Raw genomic sequence first — 19,081 nt, forward strand, 5'->3', positions numbered from 1 at the left:
TAGGTTCCGGATTTCCGACGGGTGTCGGACGTCCGGCGCTCGGACGTCCGCAGAGAGCCGGATTTCCGAGATATAGAACTCAACTTCTACTGGTGGTAGGTTCCGGATTTCCGACGCTGTCGGACGTCCGGCGCTCGGACGTCCGGAGAGAGCCGGATTTTCGAGATATAGAACTCAACTTCTACTGGTGCAGGCTTCCGGATTTTCGGGATTTGGCCGGACATCCGAGCCTGGGACGTCCGGAGAGAGCCGGAAGTCCGAGGTATAAGGCTCTGATTTCTCTGGTATAGGATTCCAGATTTCCGAACTAGTCGGTCGTCCGGTCCTCGGATGTCCGGAGAAAGCCGGATGTCCGAGGCACTGGTTCTGTTTTCAGATAACAACAAAACAGTGGAGATGTGGTGTGAGCAGAAAGTGATGATGTAGTTTGAGCAAGTTCATCGCAAAACCTGTGATCCGCTCTTAATAGTGCGGGATCCCTAAGGACTCAAGAATCATAAAAGAGTACTGATGATCCATACTTGAGTGTATACTTTTATTCGCTGATCATCACTCCGCACAACTAACGTCAAAGGAACTGATACCTTTGAGTTAGCCCTTTCACCTGAGCTTGATATTGTTGTTCCTTCTTGGCTCAAGTTGAAAGCAAGACATGATGAAGTCTTCAAGTGGCTTTCCCATACACAATGCGGAAAGCCTAGCTTATGTATTCATCTTCATTTGTCCACCATGTGAACATCCACAAGAATCAAGCATGAAGTTCTCAAGAATGCTTATCTTGATCTTGTCCTGTCCACCATGTGAACATCCACAAGAATCAAGCATGTAGTGCTCAGGAATGCTTATCTTGATCTTGTCCTTGTTAGAACATGAGGTTGTCCTTGTCAGCACTGATCATTGACAATAGTTTCAATGATATATTCGTGCTGATCCGCTTGAACTTGCACACCACAATCTTGATGACGATCACCACTTGACGTCATCCTTCATGGGTTGTATGAGATCTTCCTTTTGACGCAAGCCCAGTGGAAGCACACCTAACCCCCACATAGGAGTCTCACAAAGACCATGGGTTAGTACACAAACACGTAATGGACAATGCTTACCATACCATGAGATCACTTGATCCCTCTCGATACATCTTGTACGCTTTGTGTGTTGATCATCTTGATTTACTCTTTGTTTGAGATCTTGATCAACCTAGTTTTTCTATGACCATTCTTTGGATAATACCTTGAATAACATCTTGGTCAAGATATAAACTCCTTGAACCCAACAGATGGACTTCAAGAAGGGCCTATGGACAAATTCCTATAAATATAACTTAAAGCAACCATTAGTCCATATGAGTTGTCATCAATTACCAAAACCACATATGGAGATATATGCTCTAACAGTCGCAACAGACGTATGTCTGCGTTGGGCAATATTGTAAAGTTGCGGATACTGGAGTGCCAAGGGCTTGTCTCCTATCCAAGTATCCTCCCAGAATCTAGTTGATTCACCATTACCTGTGATAAATCTAGTCATGTTAAAGAAAGCAGTCTTTGTCCTCATGAGACCCTTCCAAAAAGGTGAATCACCCGGTCTCACGGTGACCTGAGCTAAGGTCTTTTGCTGTAGATACTTGTTCTTCAGAATTTGCATCCACATACCTTCTGATTCCACAGATAGTTTGAATAGCCACTTCCTAAGCAAACATCTGTTCTTAACCTCTAAATTTTCAATCCCCAAACCTCCCTGATCCTTCGGTCTACAAATAATATTCCATCTAGCCAGCCTATATTTGGTCTTGACCTCATCGCTCTGCCAGAAAAATTGAGATAGATAAAAATCCAACCTTTTCCGCACCCCAACTGGCACTTCAAAAAAGGATAGAAGAAACATTGGCATGCTTGTCAAAACCGAATTAACAAGAACCAGACGTCCTCCGTAGGATAGTAGCTTGCCCTTCCAGCAGCTCAGTTTTTTTTCAAAACGATCCTCGATACATTTCCACACTTTAATGGTCAACTTTCGGTGGTGGATAGGGATCCCTAAGTAAGTAAAAGGTATCTCACCACCCTCACAACCAAATAGTTGATTATAAGTGTGTTGTTCTGCTTTTGCATTCCCAAAACAGAAGAGTTCACTTTTATGGAAATTAATCTTCAGCCCAGATAGCTGTTCAAATAAGCATAATATGAGTTTCATGTTTCTGGCTTTTTCGAGATTGTGTTCCATGAAAAGGATCGTGTCATCCGCATATTGTAGGATAGAGACACCCCCATCAACTAGATGTGGTACTAGTCCCCCTACCAAGTCTTTCTCATTAGCTCTCCTGATCATTAGCGCCAACATATCCGCAACGATGTTAAATAAAATAGGCGACATAGGGTCCCCTTGTCTAAGTACCTTAAGTGTCTGAAAGAAATGACCCACATCATCATTTACTTTAATACCGACACTTCCCTATTTTATAAAACAATCAATATGTTTACGTCATATCTCGCCAAACCCCTTCATACGTAAAGTTTGTTGCAGGAAAGACCATTTCACTTTGTCGTAAGCCTTTTCAAAATCTACTTTAAATAAGACTCCATGGAGTTTCTTGGAGTGCAATTCATGTAGGATCTCATGCAGTACGACAACCCCTTCAAGAATATTCCGATCAGGCATGAAGGTCGTGTGCGAAGATTGCACCACGGAATGTGCCATCTTAGTTAGCCTATCAGTTCCCACCTTTGTGAAATTTTTGAAGCTAATGTTCAGCAGACAAATGGGACGAAATTGTTCAATTCGCGAAGCACCTTCTTTCTTTGGTAGCAACGTAATCGTACCAAAATTTAGATGAAAAAGTTGTAGGTGTCCGGAAAACAAATCATGAAACATAGACATAAGATCTTCCTTAATAATATGGCAACATTTCTTATAAAACTCAGCTAGTAACCCATCCGGCCCGGGAGCTTTACCGTTTTTCATACCCTCAATCGCCTGTAGCACCTCTTTCTCTAGGAATGGGGCGGATAAACTATCATTGTCGGCTTGTCCGACTTGAGTAATATCCGCAACCTGGTGCTCGTCCATAGACACAAAACTATGAGCCGGAGCACCAAACAATCCTTTATAGTAATTTGAGATATACAATTTTAGATTCTCATGACCTACTATTGTACCCTCATCTTGCTCTAGCTGTAAAATTCTCTTTTTCCTATGCTTGTCATTTGCAATCAAGTGAAAAAAAATTGTGTTGTTGTCCCCTTGGACAATTGCCCTAACTTTGGCTCTAAGAGCCCATTTCATTTCCTCCTCTCGAAGGAGGACTCGAACTAGTTGTTCAACCTCGTTCTTTGACACCCTTTCATTTTCATCCAACAAGCAGGTCTCTGCCTTACGATCTAGAGCATCTATAAACAGTTGGTCTTACTCATCCTTATATATCCTAGAGACATTCTTAGCCCAACCTCTCAATAATTGTCTAAGGTGTCGGATCTTATTTTGCCAGATGTCTACGCTAGACTTCCCACCCACATCCTTGTTCCATTCCCTAGCAATCATGTCCATAAACCCCTCGCGTGTGAACCAACTTGATTCAAAAGAGAAATAATCTTTTTTTCCCTCTGTGAGTGGCATTGCCAGAATCTAGGAAAAGTGGAGTGTGGTCAGATATAGCCCTCTGAAGTGCACAAACTGTGACTAGCGGAAACTTCTGTTCCCAGTCTACACTAGTAAGTACCCTGTCCAATTTTTCAAAAGTCTGATTATATAGAGAGTTGGCCCATGTATATTTCCTACCTGAGAGGTCAATCTCCCGTAGGTTTAGGCTCTGTATAATTGTGTTGAACATAAAGGGCCATCTGCCATCAAAGTTATCGTTGCTTTTCTCATCAGCTCTCCTGATGATATTGAAATCACCACCTATCACCAGTGGTAGAGTGTCATCGCAAATTCGAACCAGATCAGCAGGAAATGCTGGCTTTTGCTCCGTCTGGGCGGCACCATAAACCGCAACAAGAGCCCATTGAAACCCATCTCTCTTGGATCTAATCCGAAATTTGAACGAGAACTCCCCGAGCACCACTTCTCGCACTTGAAGGGTGTCGCAACGAACTCAAAGTAAGATCCCTCTGGACCTTCCTCTTGGAGGGAGACAATGCCAGTCAAAGTCAACTCCTCCTGATAAGGAGTTTAGAAATTGCGATGTGAAGGTATCTTGCCCCGTCTCCATCAACGCGATGAAGTCAAGACTATGCTCTAACGTTGTTTCTGCAAGGAACCGAATTTTAGCCAAGTCTCTCAGACCTCTACTATTCCAAAACATTCCTTTCATATTTCATCATAAAAAAAATTAGCCGTCTTAAATCTAGCACTCCCACGTACTGCAGAAACCGAATATACCCTCCGTTTCGAAGTTCGTTTTGGCTTTTCAGATGCATACTCCTGTTCCATATAACCAGGGATATCTTTGCCATTATCATGAAAGTTGATATTTAGGTTGATGATTATCATATAATACTTCCCGAGGCTCTTCTAGATCCTCAGGTGGGACTAAATTTTCACAAAGCAAATTCAGACCCCCCATATTAGATATCTCCGCATCATTCATTGGTTGTACTGCAGCTAAGTTTCGGCCCTATCAACTTCTAAGTCCAGTAAGTCGTTAATAGATTTCGAAACTTCTTTGCTAGTGTTACCCAAGGTGACACCCACGGAAACAACATTATCTAGGATTTCTTGCGGCTGAATCTGAAGAATATTTTGGCATTTTCTTCTTGAGATGAATATATCGCCATTGAAAACGTCCTTTTCTAAATAAAAAAATCGCCATTGAAAACGAGTGGCTTCCCCACAAGAAAAGAGGAAAACGAGTGGCTCGTCACAAGCAGCCCGAATCTATCTATCAACCTGAAGAACGAACTCAACCTTTCTGATCCGTCAGCCTAAAGAAGCTACCTCTTCAGGTTAGCTCCTGGTCTTTGAAGCTGGCCACCTTGGCACTATCTCTGTCGCGCTTGAACACAAGGTACAAAGGGCTGTAGAACAGGACACAGATACCAAAAGGAACAATCATCATGGTGAGCAGACCCCTTGACAGCGCATAAGCTCCTTCCGCCGATCCATTGGCGATGTTCACAGTCTTGGCGTCGTAGCCATATATCTTCTCAGTGACCAAGCCAACAGCAGGAGCGGCCAACGAAGCGAACGAGCCCTCGAATGCGCGGTCGAAGGCGTAGATCATGGTGCGGTGCTTGGGAGGGACCACCTCCGCGAACATGGGGTTGTTAGCCGAGGTGGCACACCAGCTGATGGTGATGCCCATGAAGAAGAGCGTGACGGCGTAGGCGAACCAGTAGTCAGTGGACTGAGGAATGACTGTGAGGAGGATCCATGAGAACGGGATGCCCATGAAGGCGCTGAACTGGGCGCACATGATGCGCGCGGAGTCGGGGTAGTGCCGCGACAGCCGGTCCGCCAGCACGCCGCCGAGGAAAGCTCCACTGGCGCACCCGATGGCGAATAGGCTGTTCAATGCTGCAGAGCTCCTGTTGTCAAAACCTAAGAGGAGTTAACACCGTCAATATTCAGTTTTCTTCTGGAGAACTGCTACTATCGGTTTAATGTAGTACTACTAGGAGTTTATCGGATTTTTTGCCCTACCGATGAGTTCAAACCACATAGTGAAGAAAACTATGGCCGTCCAGGGCAATGAGCCGATTATCCCCTGCAACACAATGATCTGAAATGTCTTCACTTTCATGACACTTCTCATTGCTACCCAAGAATCCATCCAGATGGAGGGCGGAGGAAGAACGTCTTTGCTGGACAGATGTAACCTGGGGAAAGAGGATATCAATGTTTATATTCATTCATCACTGTCCCACCTCTCTTTGCTAGTTTTGGCTCAAATTACTACACATTTCAGTTAGAGCATGAAGAAATCTATACTGTCTTTCAAGTTAACAAGCTTCACTGACCATGGATTTTTTTTTTAATTTTATTTGCAGAATCAAACTGAAAGGGACAAAGTAATGAAACATACAGCTTTAGAATCAGCCAAGTCACATATTAACCACTGCAGGAAAAAAACATACAGCTCAAATTTAATTCCTGCAAGTAAATGAAAAAAATCATGATATCATTTTATCAGGCACATATGATCTATATGACCACCAAATCACTGTACTTTAGACTCGTTTTAACAAGAGTAAGATAGTAGTTCTGATTATTATTTTCTATTAAGATAGTAGTTATGATCAACGAAGCCTCACAAGATAAGACAAAATAAATTAAACAAGAACGAAACTGAGAAATTAGAAAAGAAGGGGAATACCTCTCGTAGTCGTTATCATCTAGAAGATGATTGTCAGGGATTCTTCTCGGATCAGTGGAATACAGGTACACAAGAATGCCAATTATCAAGCTAACAAGTGCAACCATAATAAACGCAAGACGCCACCCAGGCACCCCCCAGTAGTCATTCCCAGCCATGAGTGTCGCCACAACACTACCACCTATACCCCCCACCGCACCAATGAGGCTTAACAGACCAAACCCGGCACCACGTGTACCGTCTTTGTAGCTATCCGCTATGAAGGACTGAAGCGCCGGTATTACAATGGCAAGTCCAAGGCCGTTCACAGCTCTCCAAAATGCGAGCTGCCCAAAATGCTGGCTGACACCAACAGCCCCTGTTGATAAGGCCCAGAAGACGGTGCCTATCGCAAGCACCGCTGGACGATCGTAGTGGAGAGCAAGGATGCCTGCCAAGGGGGATGCTACCGACTTGAGAAAATTCATTAGGAAATTAAGGTATCCCAGATCGGCGGGACCAACGTTGAAGGCTACGCTGACTTCCTTGTAAACTGCTGGGAGAAGATTCTCATCGGCACGCTCCATGATAGAAGCCAGATTGATGAGGATGAGAGATACGGAGAAACCAAATATCTTCTTCGCTCTGCAAGGGCAAAAGGTGCAATTTGGTTATGGTATAGTATGCAGCTATGCATGGTATGTTCCCCTCTACACAGTCCAGTAAATTTCACGAAATATTCTTGCATTCGTTAAATCAACTCACTACATGATACGACTCAAAGTATTTAATAAATGATCAAGCAATCTGTTCTAACCCTTTAACAAAAATAGCTGAAGTAATCGCAAGTAATGTTGATTATTTGGGTCATGCTAGGTGGGTCTTCAGTCTGTTAATTAGATAATAGCAGTACGAGTTAACTAATTAGCATGATAATTTTTTTACACCCGATTATAAATTCTAACAAAGTCATGCTAGTGTGCCCATTTGCTACTACATTTACTGTTGCATCAACAGTGCTATGACATCCACACTTTCTTTTCAAAAAGGAAGGACAAGCCTCCCAGTCAGCAATCAACATAACAACACTAGTAGGCACCTTGCCAGATCAAATCATTGATTTTCTAGCAGATGATGGATCATTGCTCATTATCTGATGGCAGTAAAAAACATTTCTTTCACTTCTGATCTTCCGCAATTAGGGACAGCTCAGAGATTTGCCTCTGAGAGGACAAGTGGCTAGGTAATGCCACACTCCGGGAAGAATACCTGTCCCTATACTATATTGCTCCAGACAAAAGTGCTACAACTGCACAATCTATGAGCACGTCACCGCCTAATATCTCCTTCAGGCGGGATTTTGGCCGGGTCTTGCCTTGTGTCATGGGCTCATGGCATACCCTTTTGGGTCGGTTGGCATCAGTCCAGCTGATGCAAGGCCAAGACAAACTGCTGGAGCCTAACTCGGAGTGGTGGGTTCACGGTCGACTCTTTACAAGGCACTCACACACTCAGAGGTACTCCCTCTGTTCGTTTTTATAAGGCGTTTCAGACAGCTTGCTTTGCACTGATTTAGGCAGTGTCTCAATGTCTAAAACGTCTTATAAAAGTGAACAAAGGGAGTACTGTACTAGTGAACAAGAACAAAAAGATTCGTAATGTACCATTATAAAAAACAAAAAACAAAATCTTGTGGTGCCTTCACTGTGGCGTAATCCTAATTTTGTCGCTATTGCTATGTTGAAATGACATTTTTACAGTTTAAAACAATGTCATTTCAACATAGCAATAGCGACCAAATTAAGGTTGATGCTCCCACCCTTACGAACTCGCCGCAATTGTCTTTGAAGTAATGAGTTTGTTTCTGTCACAATGACGAGACAATAAAACATCTCTTCTTCCAATGCAATTTTGCGCGTGCTACATGGATGGTCATCCAAGTCACGTCCAACTTATATCCAATGCGCAGTGTTGCCAATATGTTTGAATTCACTGGCTCGATGGTATACCCCACAAGTTTGGCGCGTTCATAAGGGTGGGAACTGTTGAAATATATTGATCACCTCTCTTCATCAGTTCGGTCTTTTGGATTAGTTGGCTGCAGCATAAATTCAATATGGTATCAGAGTCAAGATGTCTTGAGTTCAAGACCCTGCCAACGAAGTATTAAAACAAAAAGATTTTGTGGCCTACATTGATGTCACGTCTAATAAGGACTAAATAAGCCTAGACGTGAGGGGGATTTTTGAAATATACTGCCCACCTCTCTTCATCAGTTCGGACTTTTGGATTAGTTGGCTGGAGCATCAGCCTTCATTTTGTCGCTATTGCTATGTTGAAATGATATTGTTTTTAGTAGTAAAAATCCATCCCCATTGAAGTTTATAGAGCACTGTATGTGCTAGCTCTGTTTGTGGTCTACTCTTCAATCAGCGGTAGGAAAACCAGCTGCTGTTTATGGTAGTGTGTGCGAGATTAGAGCAGGTGGCCAGGGATGTTTTTATCGCATATGGGTGGCAGCATAGCTACAGATAGGCCCTGCTTCCCCTCTGCCTTAGGCATGGTGTTCGTCTTGTATGACTTTATTGTTGGCGGTTTTTTTTTTTTTTGTGTGTGTGTGTGTTGCTTGTATGCATCTTTGTTATCCAGAGTCCGGGCGTGTGCTCACTATGATTGTATCCTCCTGATGCTACATTATGACCCAATAAAAAAGCCTTTTATCAGAATCAAAATCCTGTCTCGTTAACATGCTTGTTTAACAGTTTAATTTCTAATTCAGTGGATGATGGGGTTAATGGGAAGAGTCTCTCATGTCAGCTAAAAAGTTAACCCCCTGACACTATCCAATTGTGTAACCTGAAATGAGCATGATTGCTACAGCTAGAGCCACGAGATTCTTGCTATTGACAAATACTACTGGATAAGGGGAAAATGGAGCGATTGAAATCAGAAGACTACTGTTCCCATCTTCTCCACTCAACATCCACTATATGCTAGGTGATGCCCTGAACTCACAGGCAAGCTGATGTGCTGGGCATGTCATCAACTCAAAGGCAAACTAAAGTGCTGAACACATCATTAACACATTTTTCTTATCCGAAATTGCGACACGGGTAGAAGCGAACAGTTAGTGCGCTGCACCAAATGTCAACGCCAGGTCCATGTCGATGCCACCAGGTTCCATGACATAGAGGCTCCGACCCCCGAGATCCCCTTGTGATGTGCTTAAAAAAAATACGGGAAGGGGGGACGGAGGCTGACTTGTGCAAATCTGCCCTCGTCCGATCGTCTTTCCCAACTAGAGTGATGATTCTGCAGTTCTTTTTTTGGCCAAAGGCCGCCATTGATATAGAATCTGAGTTCTGAAATCGAAGCAACACGCCAACTTGGTGTTCTTCTTCTGTTTCTGCAGTTTTGTACTAAAAGGTAATCCCTAGATTTTTGTCTTGCTAAATAAAGTACCAAAAGGGACTCCAGGTTCCAAGTACTAGCTCATACTTTCAAGCAATGCTTTGCAAAAATAATAACTGAAAACCAAGGTGCAAACAAAAGAAAAAGCCTGGTCGAGGCATCAGCAGCTCCAGTAAGAACTTCCAGCGGCACATATAAATTTGCTCGGAACATTCATCGCAAGAACTGACGAAGAAAACCTCGGAAGAAGAAGAGCTGAGGAAATGGATAGGTCACCTCATGCTGGTGGATGGGGTGAGTGGAGAGCTGGGGGAAGAGCGAGCTCTGTGCCTCATAATGGCTGTCGATTCGGCCGGCGCCGCTGGATCTCTGTTGACAAGAGCAGCGCGGCCGCAGTGCCCCTTCTGTTGCGGCGGTGTTCTTCCTTTCCCACTGCCCCCGGCTTCTTCCCGGTGGCTGGTGCTGGTTACTTGAACTGAATCGAGAAACGCAGAAGTGAGAAGTGGGGGTGAATGACGCAACGCCGCACGCGCACGGGAGGGAGAGAGCAAGCCGCAAGGTGGTGAATTAATTAAAGTCTCTCCTGGGCGACGTTATCGTGGAATCGTTTTGTTATTGTCTTTTCTTCTTCTTTCATTTTGTATTTTCTTTCTCTTTCTCTATTTTTTTATTTGTTTTCATTTTTATTACTCCTGCCACACATTACCTTTTCTCTGTAGAGGTTTTGTCATAAATGTTTATTTTACTTGCACTGTCATGGTGTAAGGACAACTTCAATGCACACATAAGGACGTGCAACGTGTCTCTCCGTGATTTCATCGGTGATTTTTTTGCAAGCTTCTGTTTCGAAACGATCTCATCCGAAGCCATGTTCCGACATCTTGTTGGAGGGGGTAATCATCACTGGAGGTCATCTTCCTCATCGAGACGATCTCCATGACAAGGAGGGAGTAGTTTAGCCTCGGGGTTGTGGATATGCTTGATCTCTCTCTCTCTCTCGTTCTTGAGATGACACGATCTTGATGTATCGCGGGTTTTGTTAACATAGTTGGATCATATGGTGTTCTTTCCTTGTTATTTTGATGCGATGAATTGTGTCTTTTTCTTTGAGGTTACGTATGTTGTATTGGATTTGAGAACACTTGATGTGTGTCTTGCATGTGGATAACCGTGGTGATAATGGGATGTTCTATTGATTCATTTGATATATGTTTTGATATTCAACTTGTTGATTCCCGTGGTGGCAATGGGGTAATCTATGCACATGGGTTGATACGCATTCTTGTCTAACTTTTTCCGATAGAAATCTTGGCGTACTTTTGAAGTTTTTTCTGTTGGATTGAATATGATGAATTTGAAGTTGTTTGATGCATTTCGGATAATCAACTCACAAATACTTGGGGTGACACTAGTGTTGGTTAATGCGTATCATAGATGTTGTTTTAGTATGAATACTAGGCTTATTTGTGACACTTATACGAATGGTTCAATAGATTGATCTGAAAAGATAACTTTGAAGTGGTTTGACTACATACAACAATTTCATCTTATGTTTTCCGCTGGATATGAATTTTGGAGTGATTCTTTGTCGCACATTGAGGAATGGTTATATGATTCTATTATGCTGGCAACGCTGAGAGATTGCACTAGTGAAAATATGAATCCTAGGCCTTATTAGCATTTATATAACGTTTTTCTCACATTTACTACTTGTTAACTTGTTGTTTTATATATTTCCATATTACGAAAACCTATATCTACTATCCATACCACACTTGTATCACCATATCTTCGCTGAACTAGTGCACCTATACAATTTACCATTGTATTGGGTGTGTTAGGGACATAAGAGAATTTTTTATTTGACTGCAAGGTTGTTTAAGAGAGACCATCTTCATCCTACATCTTCCATGGATTGATAAAACTTAGGGCATCCACTTGAGGGAAATTTGTTGTCGTACAAAACTCCGCACTTGGAGGCCCAACAACATTTGTGAAAATAAAGTTGTGTAGTAGACATGAGAGCTCCCGAGCTCCTACCACATCGTAGCACACTACGTACATACATTACACAACTTTGCGCTTAAGATTCCATGAGAATTGGGAAGCATACAATTATAAAAATAGGTGTGTTGTCTCGGGTCATCTGCACACACCCAGAGCCTCATGATCTCTACAGCACAGTAAATGCCAACTAGAAGGAATAATTTGGCGGAGTCAAATTACCAACCCACGGCTCTAGCCTCGTTACGGGCCCCTGTTCTTGAATTCATCAGTCAAAGCTTATGCGGGGGAGCCAGAGGCATGTACCAACCTTGGATCAGACAAGGAAGAGTTGGTCAACATCATGGAGGCACACACGTGTGATACGTCTCCAACGTATCTATAATTTTTCTATTATTCTATATGCATTCTTGGATGTTTTATATGCGTTTATATATAGTTTTATATAATATTTTGAAACTAATCTATTAACCCAGTTGTTAGAGCATATTTCTCCATATGTGGTTTTAGTAATTGATGACAATCCATGTGGACTAATGGTTGCCTTAAGTTATATTTGTAGGATTTGTCCATAGGCACTTCTTGAAGTCCATGTGTTGGTTTCAAGGAGTTTATATGATGACCAAGGAGGCATTCAAGGTTTTATCTAAAGATTGGTCATAAAGACAAAAGGTTGATCAAGACTAAGTCAAAGAGTGAATCAAGTGGATCAACACACAAAGCATACAAGATGTACCGAGAGGGATCAAGTGATCCCATGGTATGGTAAGAATTGTCCATTACGCTTTGTGTACTAATCCATGTCTTTGTGAGAGTTCTTTGTGGGGTTAGGTGTGTTTCCATGGGCTTTCGTCAAGAGGAAGATATCATACAACCCATGGAGTATGACGTCAAGTGGTGATCGCCATCAAGATTGCGGTGTGCAAGTTCAAGTGGAGCATCACGAAGATATCATGCTTGAAGCTTGCCATCCATTATGGTGGCAATGGACTTGTGAAGATGTGCTGAAGAGTGGCTCACCCATGGTGAGTATTAGGGAGAAATCAACTAGTCTTCATCAAGACAACGCAATCAAGAAAGATAGTCCATCTTGAGGAAGTCAAGATCGTCATCATCTAGCTCAAGTGGACTATGTGCAAGGTATAGGTTTTCCCTTGATAGATTTTCTATTAGGATAGATTGTCGTACTGTCAAGGGGGGATCTCAAGTGAGTAGCTTGATCGTATCATTCATTGAGAGCTCAAACAGTTTGCATCCTTGCATCATATTCCTTGGTTCTTGTTTGGTGATTCTATCTATGAGTTGTAGAGCTTATGGTCATCTTCGTGAAAAGCTCAAGTTCATCGAAAACGAAGTCCATATGCATCTTCTATGAAGTTTTCGATGAATGGAGTGTTTGACGGTTCTTCATTCATAGAGGTTTCACATCTCTATATCATTGGCATTTTCATAACTACATGATCTTAAAATTTCCAATCATTGTTGGATAGCCCTTGTCGTTCTGAATCCAACAAGTTTGAGTTTGCTCAATTCGGATCTCGTATGCGAAAGTTATGACGGTTTTAGTCGCAGGGCAATTTTTCTCTCTCAAGTGGAAGTACAACTTGGAGTTGAGCGGTACTATCGCTTAGGCGGTACTGCCGCTCCCTACTTACGGCCTCACTTCCGCTTATGTTTCCAGCTTTTCGATTCTGCTTACAATTATTTTGGAGCGGAAGTACCGTCCTTAGCGGTACTTCTGCTATGTTTCTTCCTTGTTAGTGAGTAGCGGTGGTACCGCTGGTTGGAGCGTTAGTACCGCTCCAGCGGAACTACCACTCCCCCTATCGCCTGTTTGTTGGTTGCCCGGCATGTACTTCCGTGCAAGTAGAAGTACCGCTCCCCCAAGCGATACTACCGCTCCTGCACGACTTATGGGCAGAAAACGGTCAGATTTTCTATCCGTTGAGCTCGTGTTCCTCCCCATTATTGACCTTCTTAGAGATTGCTAACTCTCAGTCCCTCCAATGATGCTTGCTAGTTCTTGAGGGAAAAGAGAGAGGAGATCTAGATCCACATCTCCACCAATCACTTTCTCGTCTATGTGAGGGGAACCCCTTAGATCTTGATCTTGGAGTTCTTTGTGAGCTCATTGTTCTTCCTCTCATATTCCTCCATAATTTTTGTTGTTGTGGAGGGATTTGAGTGTGAGGGACTTGGCCACTTCGTGTATTCTTGCCATTGCATTTGGTGCATCGGTTTGAGTTCTCCACGGTTATACATGGAAGTGAAGTTTGAGAAGCTTATTATCCTTGGGTGCCTGGTACCCTAGAGATTGTTCTTCGTGGATGCTTTGGCGTCCTAGAAGCTTGGTGGTGCCTCAGAGCTCAATCATTATGGTGTAAAGCTCCGGTCAAGCGTCGGGGTCTCCAATTCAGTTGTGGAGATTGCCCCGAGCATTTGAGGTCATCACGAAGCCAGAGTCCATTATGGTGAAGCTTCGTAGTATTGTTCGGAGCCTCCAATTAAGTTGTGGAGATTGCCCTAACCTTGTTTGTATGGGTTCGGTGACCGCCCTCAAGGGTCCCTTAGTGGAATCACGACATCTTGCATTGTGCGAGGGCGTGAGGAGATTATGATGGCCTTAGTGGCATCTTGGGGAGCATTGTGCCTCCACACCGCTCCAAACGGAGATTAGCATCCGCAAGGGTGTAAACTTCGGGATACATCCTCGTATTCACGTGCCTCGGTTATCTCTTACTCGAGCCCTTTACTTATGAACTTTACTTTGTGACACATATTGTTTCTTCTCATATATCTTGTTATCACTTAGTTATTTATCTTACTTAGCATAAGTTGTTAGTGGACATAGGTGAGCCTAGTTGTTTTAGCTTTTGCCTTTGACAAATTAAACGTTAGTTTTATTACGCATTTGTTCAAGCCTAAACCGTAATTATTTTAAAGCGCCTATTCACCCCCTTGTAGGCGACATCCACGTCCTTTCACCAGTGTCTAGTGCTAGTTGTTGTTTTTTGCGTTTTTTTGGCTTTTCACGAAATTAGTACAAAACAAAGTCCAAATGCCAGGAAACCTTTTGATGATTTTTTCTAGACAAAAATAAGACCCACGGGCTTTGGAGGGAGGCCAGACGCTTCACGAGGTCATGCCAAGACAACAGGGCGTGCCCTGATGCCTTGGGGCCACCCCCGACTCCGTTTACCCTAACTCCGCCTCTATATATTCTCTAAAATCGGGAAAACACCAGAGAGCCACCCGAAACACTTTTTCTGCCGCTGCAAGTATCTGTTCCGCCATGATCCTATTTGGATCCCTATTCTAGTGCCCTACCGAAGGAGGGATCAATCATGGAGTGCCTCTACATCAACATTGCTGCTCCCATGATGTTATGTGAGTAGTCAACCATAGACCTACGAGTCCATAACTAATACCTAGATGGATATCTCTCTTTATGTTCTTCAATACAAAGTTCACCGTGATTCCCGTGGTGATCTATGCAATGTAATCTTCTTTGTGGTGTGTTTGTTGGGTTCGGATGAATTGTGGATTTATGATCGGATTATTCATGAAAACTATTTGAGTCATCTCTGAATTTTTATATTGATGATTTGATGAGGACATCAATACTATTGCCACACCCACAACCCCTCTTGTTATTCATATTGGACCAATTACTAAAGCTCGCACACGCCAATTGAATTACGAGGTACTTTCATTTCTTGGAAATCCTTCTAATGTTAATGAACATATAATGCTGAGTAAATTAGTTACTTTTGTCTTACTTATGAATGAAGGACCTAGCATGAACAAGAAGGATGACCATTGGAGCGGGATCAGTCATGGAGAAGAAGGTGCACACGCGAGAAAGAACAATGTAGTTTATAGTAGTGTTTTTTGCACTTTGAAGTCACCATAATGAGAGCATGAAGGCTTGGACAAAATATATAAGATGCCACCTCATAAATTTCGTCCATAGCCTGTTATGGGTTGTGTATCACCTTATTTTTGGGCCAGTCCCATGTAATTTCGAAATACCACATTATAAGCTATTTTTAGAGTCTGCATGTGTGGGGGGAAACCAAGTTAGGGTTGGTTTCGGGCCCCTCCTCCAAGGGGTCAAGAAATTCCCATCTATTCCCCCGTATATACAGCCCTTAGGGCGCCATTTAGACTTGGCTTTTGTTTAGATTAAAAGTTTGCCATAGCTACAACTTCACGTCCTTCATTTGTGTTCTACGACGAGACCAAGACGTCATAGGACCCCACTTTCATCAATAAAGCTTTCCTCTTATATTCACAATATCCAGTTTTCAATTTCAATTTCTTGCTTGTTCTTCGTTTGCATGCAGGAAATAGTCCTTTGTGGTCAAGTTGATCATGCTGCGGCGTGGTCAATAACCTCTGGGAGTTGGTTTAGCGATTGCCAAGGGGCCACGTCCTCACACGTCTGTAGTCATATCGTCAAAGTCTACTCCACCAAAAGCGATAGCCTCGATCTTGTCGTATGACGGGACACCTTTGCCTCTATCAAGTGGTATCAGATTCCGAGGTTGCTCGGTGAGATTTTACCAGTTTTTCATAGTTTAGATCACATATGGTCTTCATACCTACAGTCCACGAAAAAAACACAAAAAAATAGGGTTAGTTCATCCTATCCAAACTAATCGGAGCCTTTTGCAATTTTTTGTTCGATGTTTTTCTTTATTAATTTTGCGGTTGCATCGTCATGTTGAGTTGCTGGTTTTAGCGTATAGTCCTTTAGAGTTTCGAGTTATGTTCATAGGTTGTCACGCCACCGCCGCACCATCTTCATCAACACTGCCATATACCACCACCACGCCACCATCATCGCCGCTGCCGTATACCACCACCACACCATCGTCATCGCCGCTGCCATATAGCACTACCACACCATCATCATCAACACTGCCATATACCACCACTACACCATCATCATCACGGTTCCATATACGACCACTACACCATCGTCATCACCAGTGCCATATACCACCACCATAGATCTGCCACCACTCTGAGTTCCACCAGATTCATCTCTGCCACCAGTCCTAGTCCGAGTGCAATATTTGCTTCCCTGTTTTCGATTTCTATATGACACCCTGATAACCCACAAGTATAGGGGATCACAACAGTTTTTGAGGGTAGAGTATTCAACCCAAATTTATTGATTCGACACAAGGGGAAGCCAAAGAATATTCTCAAGTATTAGGAGTTGAGTTGTCAATTCAACCACACTTGAAAGACTTAGTATCTGCAACAAGGTATCAGTAGCAAGGTAGTACGATAGCAGCAGTAGCAACAGTAACCAGTAGCAGCAAAGTAAGAACAGTAGAACAGAGTAACAGTAGCAGCAGTGACAGCAGTAGCGGCAAGGTAACGTAGCAAGGACCAGTAGGAAAAGACTCGTAGGCATTGGATCGATGATGGATGATTATGCCAGATGCTATTCATCATGCAACAATTATAACACGGAAAGATATGTAACTAGCTCCAGTTCGTCAATGTAATGTAGGCATGTATTCCGTATGTAGTCATACGTGCTTAGGGAAAAGAACTTGCATGACATCTATTGTCCATCCCTCTCGTGGCAGCGGGGTCCTAATGGAAACTACGGGATATTAAGGTTCTCCTTTTAATAAAGATCTGGACCAACACATTAACACTTAGTGAATACATGAACTCCTCATACTATGGTCATCTCCGGGAGTGGTTCCGGCTATTGTCACTCCGGGCTTGTCGGGTCATAACACATAGTAGGTGACTACAACTTGCAAGATAGGATCAAGAACACACATATATTGGCCACAACATAATAGGTTCAGATCTGAAATCATGGCACTCAGGCCCTAGTGACAAGCATTAAGCATGGCAAAGTAGTAGCAACATCAATCTCAGAACATAGTGGATACAAGGGATCAATCCCCGTCAAAACTAACTCGATTACATGATAGATCTCATCCAACCCATCATCGTCCAGCAAGCCTACGATGAGATTACTCACGAACGGTGAAGAGCATTATGGAATTGGTGATGAAGGAAGGTTGGTGATGACGATGGCGGCGATCTCCCCTCTCCAGAGCCTAGAACGGACTCCAGATCTGCCCTCCAGAGGAAGAACAGGAGGTGGCGGCGCCTCCGTATCGTAAAACGTGATGAACTCTTCTCCCTGATTTTTTTCCGGACGAAAGGGACAAAATGGACCTCAGATTGGAGGCGGTGGAGTAACGTGGGCCCCACAAGCCTGCCACGCGCGGCCAGGGGGCCTGCGCCTGGTGGGCTTGTGGGCTCCATGCTCCACTTCCTCCGTTGATTCTTGCGCCAATATTTTTTATATATTCCACAAAAATTCTCCGTAAATTTCCAGGTCATTTCGAGAACTTTTATTTCTACGCAAAAAAAACACCATGGCAATTCTGCTGAAAACAACGTTAGTCCGGGTTAGTTCCATTCAAATTGTTAGAATAAAACGCTAATGCAAGATCATAGACGACACACCGAGGCACGATATTTGTTAACGAGGTTCACCGATATGGCTACATCTCCGGGGCATGACTACGTGCGCTCCTCCCCAAGATACCGCAACACCGGCCGCCCGGGCGCCGTCACAACTCGCCGGCTCCCCCGCGTACCTATTGCTATTCGATCATCATGGGTTACAACGTGTGGTGCCCCTCGATATATAAGAGGCCTAGGATACAACGTGTCCGACTCCTACACGACTCGTACCTATCCACACCAATTACAACTCCAAGTCCACGTAACCCCTTGCATACGTAATATTCGACACAAATATAACAAACTCCACCTTGGCGAATATTCTCCACCACCTAGAAGTCGTCCATGCATCGAGCCTCCATGTACTCCGGACTTGAGTTGTCTTCTTTGTAGCTTACTTAGAGCTACCCGACGGGTCTAACCCGCCGCCACCCTGAGACCCCACTGCTACTCCCGCAGCTCCACCCTTCATGACCCCACCTGCAATAGGGCTCCCTTGCAACTTGTAAAGATGTGAAGCCGTCCTCTCTCTTATCATCACGGTCACCCCATCTTCTATGATTTCCATGATCTTCTTATCCCGACCACAACGGAATTCCATACCACCATCACGAAGAACACCAAGCGAAATTAGATTCCTCCTTAGCACTGACACATACTTGACTCCCCGAAGCATCCGCTCAACTCCGTCAAACATCTTGATTTTGATGTCACCTATTCCAGCAACATGATAACTAGTGTTATCGCCCACATAGGCGAAACCAAACTCACCAGACTTGTACAAAGAGAACCACTCCCTGTTGGGCGTCGCATGAAAAGAGCAAGCTGAATCCAACATCCACGCTTCCGTTTTAGTTGACCGCCTGT

At 43.5% G+C, this 19,081-nt stretch overlaps 1 protein-coding gene across 1 annotated transcript; it reads right to left on the minus strand.

The window, feature by feature from the left end:
* Nucleotides 1-4,690: 4,690 nt before the first annotated feature.
* Nucleotides 4,691-10,279, minus strand: LOC123426839. Its single transcript, XM_045110737.1, has 4 exons — nt 9,977-10,279; nt 6,311-6,934; nt 5,638-5,813; nt 4,691-5,535 (listed from the first exon to the last, which is right to left on the minus strand). The coding sequence occupies exons 1-4, from the start codon at nt 10,033-10,035 to the stop codon at nt 4,937-4,939; spliced, it is 1,458 nt and encodes a 485-aa protein (XP_044966672.1). The 5' UTR covers nt 10,036-10,279; the 3' UTR covers nt 4,691-4,936.
* Nucleotides 10,280-19,081: the final 8,802 nt, after the last annotated feature.

Source organism: Hordeum vulgare, chromosome 2H (assembly GCF_904849725.1).
Source record: "Hordeum vulgare subsp. vulgare chromosome 2H, MorexV3_pseudomolecules_assembly, whole genome shotgun sequence".
NCBI lineage: Eukaryota > Viridiplantae > Streptophyta > Magnoliopsida > Poales > Poaceae > Hordeum > Hordeum vulgare.

Excerpts from the sequence above, each read along its gene's own strand:
- LOC123426839 (XM_045110737.1), bottom strand. The coding sequence starts at position 10,035 with ATGAGGCACAGAGCTCGCTCTTCCCCCAGCTCTCCACTCACCCCATCC. Across the intron at positions 5,814-6,310 it reads GATGATAACGACTACGAGAG|GTTACATCTGTCCAGCAAAG; the intron begins GTATTCCCCTTC and ends CTCTTTCCCCAG. Across the intron at positions 5,536-5,637 it reads TATGTGGTTTGAACTCATCG|GTTTTGACAACAGGAGCTCT; the intron begins GTAGGGCAAAAA and ends AACTCCTCTTAG.